The 11208-nt window shown below is 38.4% G+C and overlaps 1 protein-coding gene across 4 annotated transcripts in view; it reads right to left on the reverse strand.

The window, feature by feature from the left end:
• Fbxw11 (F-box and WD repeat domain containing 11) overlaps positions 1-11208 on the reverse strand; it is a 98829-nt gene that overhangs the window by 41492 nt on the left and 46129 nt on the right. For 2 of the 4 annotated variants that reach the window (XM_042672333.1, XM_042672334.1), the window contains 2 exons: positions 3303-3365; positions 91-316 (listed from right to left, as the gene is read on the reverse strand). In XM_042672333.1, coding sequence (XP_042528267.1) covers positions 91-316; positions 3303-3365 — 289 coding nt within the window. The remainder of the gene's footprint in view (positions 1-90; positions 317-3302; positions 3366-11208) is intronic. The other 2 variants (XM_042672335.1, XM_042672332.1) reach the window with 1 other exon arrangement.

Genomic DNA, 11208 nt, shown 5'->3' on the forward strand with positions numbered 1-11208 from the left:
ACAAACAATGGTTCACATAGTCCTCACTCACTCCCTTCAGAAACATGCACTCACCCCACCAGACCCCGAGGCTGCTGTCCGTACAGTTACCTGGTAACGCTGTAATGAAGTCCCGCTGCAACATGGGTTTCAGGTAAGAGTTAATATGTCCATGCTGATAGTGACACATTCGTGAAATAAGATGCTCCACAAACTCCACTTGATCTGATTCAGACCACTGGTCAAAATATTTAATACACAAGTCCTTTTCTTTCTGGTAGTTTCCTTCTGATGGCCTCTTTCTGGAGACGATCACAGATGATGTTCCATTGCTTATCTATTTTAGAAAATAACAAATGGATAGTTTGACAAAAGAAAGAGATCTACTTGGTATTTCTTTAGAAATGCTTTATACCCTTAAGTAATCTTAAGAAAGCAATTTTACTTGAAAGTCAAAGACTTCTTTATTAGTTGATGCAGTAAGGAATTAAAAATGCACTCATCACCACACTAAACGCAGAAGTTATAGCTAAATGTCAGTTAAAGTTAAATAACCATTCTCCCATGCTTATTCCAAACTTGTGCTATTAGACACTAATTTTGGAGAAGAATTAACTTCCTGATGGCAAAATGCTGTTATTGACTATTAATAGTTTGTTTTACTTCCTCAAAATTGGAAGTAAATGCAATATACAATAGTCCTCTTTATATATGAGTTAACTTTTCAAGACCCTTGCAAGAGTTGATAGTACATATCAAACAGTACACATACTATGTTTTTCATTTACATACCAACATAAATATATACATACACATCTATAGTAAAGTTGAGCTTATCAATTAGCTTATGGGAAATAATAACAATGATAAAACAACTATATAACAACAATACAACTATATTGAAATAAAAGTTATGTGAATATGGGATTATCTTTACCTCCTCCACTCTCTCAAATTTTCCATTGAATATTTTCAGCCTAATATTGACTGCAGGCAGACACAAGAGGCAAAGGAGTCTAGGTAAGAAGCTACTCTCTTGTGGATGCACAGATCTGAACACGCACAGTCCAGGCTGTCAGGGTTCTGATCATACTTATCTAGAGAGCCTGAGAATCTGTATTTCTAACAAATTCTCAGACTTTCTGCGTATCTTCTCAGAAAATTATTCAAAGTAAACCATGTTGCATCTAGAAGGTTTCTTGTTTCAAGTAGGCACTTTATGAGTAACAAATACATTCTTCTACCATATGAATTTTTCATCAAATCTACCTATATGTCCTTGGATGGCATATCTCTGTATGTAGGTGTGTGTGTACATTTTTAATCAAAACGATACGACAAGGAACATAGCTCATTGAAAGAGTTTAATCCTTGATACTGCCCCAGAGAAGAGTTAGGCATTGTCTTGAAAAATAATCTGAATCTCTAGACTCAAGCCACAACTGCTACTGATTTGAAAAGACCAATAACTTTCCTATTTATAAACAAAATAATCCCTGCTCTCAAACATTTGACAATCGAGTCATCTACCCATCACCCCTGATAGCCTCTCCCCAGGTAATATCAGACAGAATCACAAATGTCTGTTCACTTCATTACGCCCTTGTATTTCAGACCCTTACACAGAAAGAACCAAGAACGTTTGCTATTGGTATGTCACCTATCTTAAAGTAGAATTAACATCCTCTGTTAATCTCCAGATCAGCTTCCAACCATTCTTTAAAAAAACAAACCCACAACCTTCTAAGTTTCCTGTCTGAAGTAAACCCTGGCATCTGCGTTAGAGGTGGGGTCTGGACACACTTCCTTTCCACTTCTCCAATCTCATCACCCACTGCCCACAGGTCCTGTCCCCCCAGGAACCTGGATGAGAGCGCAGGGCACCAGTGCCCACCAGGGGGCGTCAATGACCAAAAGAATTGTAATTTTGCTTGTAGAAAGACATTCCTAACAGACTCCAAAAATGAGTTCAAAATAGACATGAAGCAAAAATTATTTGTTATGACAATACTGATATCAAGGCATAAAAAAGCTGTCTGTGCTATCTTTAAGAATAAAATAACCACTAGGTTGTAAGTGAAAAAATTTAAACTGCCTAATTATAGGCAACTGGTTAAATTATAACACACCTCCATAGAAAGCTAGAATGCAGTCACTAAAATTATGTTCATAAAGTAAAACCATAATAAGAGAACACACACATGGAATAATACTAAGGAAAAAAGGTGCAGCACTATGATCACAGTAAGGGAGCACACCCCTATAAAGGGTATATACAGAAATACCAAATGTATCTCATCTTGAGAATAAGTCACATTTCTTTTCTCCTTCATTTATACATTTTTGATGATGATAATAATTTTACAAAATAATTGCTTCATAACAGGTTAAATATAATGATGCTATTAGCTTGCATTTGTGCATGGTTTATAATTCACAAAGCACTTTCAAACCCATTATTTCCTTTTAAAAGCAAAGGGGTCATTATTCCATTAATAGCCAGGTTCATAACCAACTAATTTCCTTAAAAGTATTTGTACACCATGAACAAACTAACTGTAAGTGTTTAGAACTGTGGCAATTTTGAAAATGAAGAAAGTCCTATTGTAAAATAATGGATATAAAAGATGCAAAAAAAAAAAAAACCCAAAAACAAAACCAGTGTCATTATGTAGCATTTTTCATATTTGACTTCCATTTCCCTGCTCAGCCCAGTAAAATCTTTCTCACATTTTTTATTTCATATTAAATATGCTGGCTATACATTATTCTTGTTAACTAATCTACTGCTTTAGGTTTAAATCAAGTGAGCTCATAGAATTTTCATATTATTCTTTTCAGATTTAGATTTGTTTTGCCTTGGGGAAGGAGATATACCATGAAACTGCATGTTCTTCCTCCTAACCCTCCCCAAAATCTGGGGTATTGGAAGAAAATTGATAACTAAAACAGAGTTGAGAAGAGGAGACAAAAGGGGAAAAGAAAATGAGTAGGAAATATGAAAGAGAAAGTGGGAATCAGGAGCTAAAGAAAAAAAAAATCATCAATGTTATATACATTTGGAGTGATGCCCAACTATGCCACCTACCAAACATTTTTAGCTATAGCCACGTTAGAGAATCTTTGTGAAAACTCCAAAATTCTTTACTATGTGCAGTGCCACTCCCCTCTGGAAAAGATGATAAAGTAGGGTGGATTCTGAAACTAGCAAAACTACACAAAAGAGAAAAGAAGAGAAAAGGCTCAGCTCTTGGTTTCACTAAGGTCGCCAACTTGGGAGGGACTCATCTACAGTTTGTCAACTGCTATCTTCGCATTCCTACCTGCCAGAGAGTATCTTTCTTTGGGGACTCATCTTCATTTTGATCTTCCATAACTGATGTGTTCTAAGGGGGAAAAACAGGTTATTTGAATTATGCTGAGTTTTGCAAACACAAGACATAATCTTGAGAACCCAAATTAGAGCTTATCAACACAAATCCAAGAACTTTTTGGCTTGTGGAAAATATGTGGCACTTGGATGAAGGGAGTTAGGCTTATCTTTCATAAATCAGTAGTAGCCAGACAAAAGCAAGCACACAGTCTTTACTTATCAAGGCTAAACTGTGGGAGTGGCACAGCAGCTCTGTCACTGTACCTATTCTTTTACTTGTGGCAAAAAAAAGGAAAAAAACCCTCAGAGATTTACAAAGTTCCAATGATTGCACAAAACGTTTACTAGAATGCCTGCTACTCAGAAGACTGGCAATTAAAGGGGACAAAGGCTTTGGAAATGTGCCCCCACTTTTCCTCTCTTGCTAGCCTAGTTTCAGGAATGGCCCTTAGCAAGCACCATAGCTGCCCCAAACTTTTCCCTGAAGAGAAGGGTTCTATAAGCTACTAACAATCTGGCTTGCCTTGGGAATGCGTTATCTTTTGATTTTTGTGTTTATTACACGAAGAGGCATTGTATAAGTATTCTTTCTGGTGACCTAGACGCTCAATAGATGCCCATTAACTGGAGATTATACATGATTGGATTTTCTCTTTTGCTGCTCCTACTTAATGGAAAATGGAAAGTTAATGAGAAGAAGGATAGGGCGATTGTGCTCTGAGAGGAATAACAGCTCATTTATTGGCAGTGGTCTAAGATTCCCTCCCAAATCTAAAATTCTAAGATGGGGCACAAAACTTAAACTACAGTATTTGTCCCCTAGCATTATTCAAAAAGGGTGCTACAGATCCACCTAAATGATCAATGTTCACAGAGCCTTTTTATTACTGTATCTCAGACTGTCCTTGTTTTACTTTCCTTTATATCTTCAGGTCCTAAAATGCTGGGACTCAGGCCATGTGGCACTTCCCAGGTGACATGTGTAAGCCCCAGAGTATGTAATGGCACACGTGTCGGTACTGAGCACCCTACTGCTCCGTTGGTCACACAGATGGCTCCGACCGGGGCGCAGTCAATTCAAAAACAGTACTATTTCCTCCAGCTTTGAAGAACCCACTTCCCACCCGCTCCAGGCTGTCTTCTGATTCTTTTCTGCCTTCAGAAACTTTGGCTCAGATAACTGACTTCAGAGGCAAAATCGTCTGGCTTCGATGAAATGTTACGGCCTTGAGCCTCAATGAACATGAAAGCCACCCCTAGACAGAAAGGAAGCCAGCATAAATCAGGGCTAGAGTGGGAGCAGGAATAAACAACCTTCAGTGGGAAGAAAGGAGTGTAATTTCCTTTCACTCCCATCTTGAAGAGACTTGGGGATTAATAAAGCCAGCAAGTTTCCTCAGAAGAATGAACGAAGTAAGAACAGTAACTGGTAACTCAGAGCACCATCCCCAGATGGCAGCTAAGAAGACCTCTGGAGTGTTCCAGTGTCTGGTAGGAAGGCTGAAAACATCTGGGTAGAAACATGAACAGAAGAAAGATGGGCAGTAAGGTCCCTCCAAGTCTCCAAGCACACTGGAGGAATGCTCATCCATCGGTCCTAAACGAGGCTACCCTAACACTCCTTCACTCAAGGTGAAAGTAACCCTATCAGATGTCCCTACAGACGACCGAGAATCCACTGTCTTTATGGCGAGAAAACCTAATTCTTTTCATTTCTTCCATAACCACAAAAGTGTTTACTTATACCAACTACCACCAGAATATAATGCCTGTGTCTAGTATGTTTTGCCAGTAGTATTTATGAAGCCAGTCTATTATACTAAAAATGCAGACTATATATCTAAGCTATTTAATGATTACCTCTAATAGCCAAGCTTTGAAACTTTATGTAGTTGCACAAAGGGTTACAATTCTGTAAGTCAAGTTGTTAAGTACAATGCTTCTCGGTCAATGTCACCAGCTGTACCTACCCCCAGATTACATAATTCATTCTTACATATAAACACTACATTTGCTCACCCTTCCTCCCTCCATTCCTGTGCCCCCTCCCCCACAAATGTATCTCCACTTCCTGGTATTCGTTCTGAAAAACAGTACTTGGGTTGTTCAGAAGTGTTGTGCCTTTAGGTTCCTCCCCTAAGTATACCCTCCTTTAGTCTGTTTGTGTGTAAATGCACTGAGCCCTGTGTATATTATCAGGAATAGTCGTATTTTAGATCTACTTCCATGAGAGAAAACGTGAATTATTTGTTTCTCTGAGCCTGGCTTACTTCACATAACATGATTTTTTTCTAGGTCTATCCATTTCCCTGCAAATGATATAATGAATAAAATTCCACTGCATATATGTACCACATTTTCTTGATCCACTCATCGTACTCTTGGGCTGTTTTCCATAGTTTTGCATAGTGAACAGTGCTGCCGTGAATATGGGTGTGCAAGCGTTCTTCTGCATCCTGATTTGTAAGGTTCTGGCAGATGGATCATCTGGTAGCTCTCTGTTTAGTTTGTGAGGCACATCCAAGCTGCCCCACAGAGCCGCTGTACTAGCTTATATTCCCACCAACAGTGCAACAGGGTACCTTCCCCACACCCCCACCAGCATTTGCTATTGCTCAAATTCTTGATGCTGGCCAATCTTACTGGGGTGAGATGGAATTTCAGCGTTGTTTTGATTTGCATTCTCCTTCTGGCCAGAGATGTTGAGCATTTTCTCGTGTTTATTGGTCATTCTTACTTCTTCTGAGGAGCCTCTATTTAGCTCCTTTGCCTATGTGTTGACTGTGTATTAACTGGGGGCTGGATTCATGCGCTCCTTCTACATATTGGACATTAGGCCTGTGTCAGATGTATACTGGCACAGATCTTCTCCCAGTCTAGTCTGTTGGCAGTCTTCTTAGTTCTTTGAAGTGTAGAAACTATCTCAAAACATTTTTTGAGACTTCAACATAATTTTGATGACTTCAACATAAAAGTCCCAGGAGGTTTCCTTCTCTCCTCCTCCTCCTCCTCAATAACAACAAGTGAGCTATTAAGAATTCATATGGAACTAAACTAAGGAATCTACAACACAGTATCAAGTTCTAATCTTTAGCTCCAATGACCAACAGAGATATACAAGCATAAGTACAAACTGTCGATGGAAAAGAGCAGCATCCAAATACATAGATCCTATGTGTAAGTGCACTTTAGTGAGCACCAAGGCCACAACTTAGTGGTAAAAGAATTCAGACTATCAATTGGATTTTCTTTCTTTTGGAAGCTTACATTGCTACATTTCTACAAGTTTACAATGCATTCCAATAAATCCCACCCTTTCTGTCACTCTCCCTTTCCCTCTGCCCAATTATTATTATCATTATCATAATAATGATCATTATCCTTTTTCCATAGTTCCAAACAATCTAGACCATATTCATCCTTGATGTTAGCCCAAGAGCCTCCTCTAGAACCCAACCTTACCTGGATAGTCTTACATCCTTCACCCTGACCTCCCCTAGACATCAAGCAATAAACCATTAGAATAAGCCACAAAATACTTTCAAAATCTTGAAATAAGACAAGATTTTTAAACAGTGCACAACTGCTGCTAAGATAAACTTGATAAATTTGCACTACACTAATTTCTATTCACTGAAAACATTATTAAGAGAGTGAAAAGGTACCCATATTGTTGGGGCAACGAAAGTGTCCTGAAACCGGCTGAAGGGGATGGCTCACAGGTGCACTGCTTACGCGAAATAGATTAACTTTATGAGCTGTGCAAAATGTCTTCATGAAAAAAAGCCTAAGCTGAAAACAAAAATGGTAACACAATATAAATAAAGATTCATGGTACACCAAGAATACTCTTTTTAAAAATCATACATATTTCTGATTTCAAAAAGAAATAGGCCTCTTTCTCTCTCTCTCTCATACACACACACACACACACACACACACACACACACACACATACACAGAGCAAAGAAATATTTAAAAAGAGAAGAAAAACAACTACATCCAAATTACTGCCTCTCAAAGATTACTACTGTGCCATTTTGGACTAGAGACTGAATTGTTCAAAACATACTCTTTAGTAATGGGTTTTTTGTTGTTGTTTTGTTTTGTTTGTCATTTGGCACATTCCAAGTCTCTATAGATCTCAATTTTTTTTAAAGTGCTGGTCCTGAGACTTGAACTCAGGGACTGGGGGCTGTCCCTGAGCCTTTTGCTCAAGGCTAGTGCTCTACCACTTAAGCCACAGCTCCACTTCCAGCTTTAGGGGTGCTTAATTGGAGATAGAAGTCTCACAGACTTTCTTGACTGGATCATTAGATATCAGCCTCCCGAGTAGCTAGGATTACAGGCATGTGCCACTAGTGCCTGGTCTTCCATTTTCATTTTTAATGGCTACATGTTGTTTCAGTCCACATTTTGCTTTATTATTTTAGAAAGCAAAGGCATTTTATATACACATGTGTGTACACACATACACACACACACACACACACACACACCTATAACATTACAATAAATCTGATCCTATAGTTATCGCTCATTCAACCTTATTGAAATCTGGAAAATCCAAGAGAATGTATGTCTAGTAAATGAAGGATTTCCTTTGAATAATCATTTATTTTCATCAAAACAGACTGGGGGGGGGGGCGGAATGGGAGGGCAGGGATGGGAAAGGGAAACAAAGGAGGAGGCAAAAATGCTTGATAAGGAATGTACTCATGGGGCTGGGAAGGTGGCTCAGTGGTAGAGTGCTTGCCTTGCAAGCATGAGGCCCTGGGTTCGATTCCTCAGCACCACATAAACAGAAAAAGCCAGAAGTGGCGCTGTGGCTCCAGTGGTAGAGCGCTGGCCTTGAGAGCTGAAGAGCTGAGGGACAGCACCCAGACCCAGAGTTCAGGCCCCATGACCGGCAAAAAAAAAAAAAAGAAATGTACTCATTATCTTGTTCATGTAATTGTAACCCCTCTGGTATTTTCACAATAAAAAAAAACAACTTATTAATACAAAAAAAAAAAAAAAAACAGACTTCACATTCCTCAAATTTCTGTGACCTATAGACAAAGTTGAGTACTTCCTCCTTGATATACTTCATTTAGTTTCCTCAACTTTTACATGACCCTAATTCTCCAAATTAAAAGAAATGCTAAAGTTCCTCAGAGGGAAGAAAATTTATATTTTGTGAATGAATTTTTAAAAATAAAATGAAAAGAAAATTATAAAAGTCAGAGTACATACACATTAGTTTGAACTGAAAAAATACACAATGCTGTTGACAGAAATTAAAGAAACAATAACAAAATACCTCCTTGCCCACAGATTGCAGGACTTGAGATGTTAGTTCAACATAATTTCTGTCAATATCCTAACAATGATTTTTGTTTTCTGCAGAAAGAAAAATGCAACCTAAAATTTATGTGAATCTTAAGGGACTCTAGCCAAAACAATCTTGAAAAAACAAAAATAAAGTTGGCTCTCAAAGAGCTTTGAAGTCAAAGCTGATTTTAAAACCTACTGCAAGCTGGCTACAAGACAAGTACACTCATGCCTACAATCCTAGCAACTCAGGAGGCTAAGATGGAAGGATTACAGGTTGAAGCCAGCTGGTAGAGTCTGCAAGACTCTTGTTACTAGCAAAACAGTCAACCTGGAGATGAGGCTCAGGTGGTAGAGCAACAGTCATAAGCAAGTAGGCTGAGAACAAGTCACCGAGTTCAAGCTGAAGAACTGAAGTGGGGAGGGAAGCCACTCCCTGCAAAACTATACTTAATATAAAAATATGTGCACAGCCAACAGGCTCTATGTTTGTGACAGATGCACTTGGACATCTGGTAACATTCAAAACACACTCAGGATTAAAGATGGTCAGGCAACTTCCTCAGAATCAAGAAACCAGTTGGACTGAATGTGTTCCACTAGTCATATTCGGTTTAATAAAGTAGGAAAAGTAAATTAAAAACTTAAAACACAGAAAATATGCTGACAGTATGATGGTCCATGTAGAAAATTCTAATGAATCCACAAAAAACCCAAAGCCAATATGCAGAGTGCTATGCATCTACAGAGACAAAGCATATGAGAGTCCTCTGCTTGATTTGTTGTGAACTTAAAAGTGTTCTACAAAATAGTCTTCAATTACAAAAAAGTAAGGGAAAGGAAAGATGGAAACACCTGACAGACAAGATCTGAACAGAACCTCCAAACCCCATATTATAGTTAAGACAAAAGTACAGAGAACAAGAAAAGATTACTAAAAGCTACAAGAAGAGACAGGCAGGTCACTTACAATGGGAAAACCTTAAAAACAAAAACCTTAAAAAGCAAACAAAAACCTTAAAAGCAAAACAAAGGCTCAGGGCGATGTATTTCAAGCACTGAAAGTTAATGCCAGCAAAGCTATCATCCATGATGAAGGTCAAATAAAAGACATTCCACCATACACAAACACTAAAACAAGTTACTACTACTGAACCAGTACTTCAAAGAAATCCTATCCATGGAAAAGATCAATATAAACCCGAAAACAGTAGAGAAAACAAATCCTACCAGGTAAGTACATAAGCACAGAAAGAACGAGGAAAATCTAACACAATTTTTGAAAGTTGACTACAATGGACTCAATTCCCCAATCCCCAATCAAAAAGACACAAAATGGTAAGTCCCAACCATCTGTTGTCTACCAGAAACACACCTAAACAGCAAAAACAACTATTGACTTAGGGTAAAAAGTTGGAAAAAAGGCCACCTAAGAAAATGGAACTCAAAAGCAGACATACTCATATCAGATAAAGTCAATTTCAAGACACAGATCAGTCACAGAAACAAAGGTAACTCCATATTAATAAAGCAAACTTTCCATCAAGATGACATAACAATTGTTACATCTATGCTTCATTTGGTCAGTGCACCCAACTTTGTTATAAAAATGTACACAGACCCCCATATCAATGATAACAGGAGACTTTAATAACCCACTTTTCTGGTCCTCCAGACCAGAAAAAAAAAAAAAAAAAAAGAATCAAGATGACACCATAGAACAAATAGACCTGACAAAACATTTACAGAGACTTTCATCCAACATAATACACGTTCTCCACAGCACCCCACGGAACTTTTACAAATACAAAGCAAAGGCTTAGCAAGTATCAGTAAGCTAAAATAACCCCTTATATCTGATCACAATGGCATTAAACTAGAGCTTAACAGAAAACTACAGAAAATCTTCAAACACAAGGAGACTGAACCAACAAATTGAGTCTATCAGAAACCTCTGGGATTCAGCAAAGGCAACACTGTAAGTGCCTGTATCAAAAAATTGTTATCTCAAATTAATATCCCAATGATGCACCCCCTCAAACCTCTAGACAAATAACATCTCACCAATGCCAAAACTAGCAGACAGAAAGATGCAATAAATATTAAAAATTAATAAAGTAGACGTTTAAAAACACCAATTTCAAGACCATTTGTTAAGAGTAAAGAGAGTGGTAGTTAAGAGGTATTATAGCCAGGTACCACTGGCTCACACTTGTAATCCTAGCTACTCAGGAGGCTGAGGTCTGAGGACGGCTGTCCAAAGAGAGCCCTAACAGTAAAAGCCATCACATCTCTAAATAACCACCAAAAGATCAGAAGTGGAGTTGTGGTACAGTGCTGGCCTTGAGAAAACAAAAACAAAAAAAGCTCAGGGACAGCACCCAGACCCTGAGTTCAAGCCACTGAAATAGTGCCCCCAAAAAAGGAAAAGAAAAAAATCATGTGATTCCATCCCTCTCCAGCCAGAGCACAAACAACCCATGCCCATGAGGATCCGGAACAGTCTCACACTGGGAGAGGGAAGGTAAACCAGTGCAGCCACC

This window comes from Dipodomys spectabilis, unplaced genomic scaffold, assembly GCF_019054845.1.
Source record: "Dipodomys spectabilis isolate Male_0828 unplaced genomic scaffold, ASM1905484v1 ptg000699l, whole genome shotgun sequence".
NCBI classification, from domain to species: Eukaryota; Metazoa; Chordata; class Mammalia; order Rodentia; family Heteromyidae; genus Dipodomys; species Dipodomys spectabilis.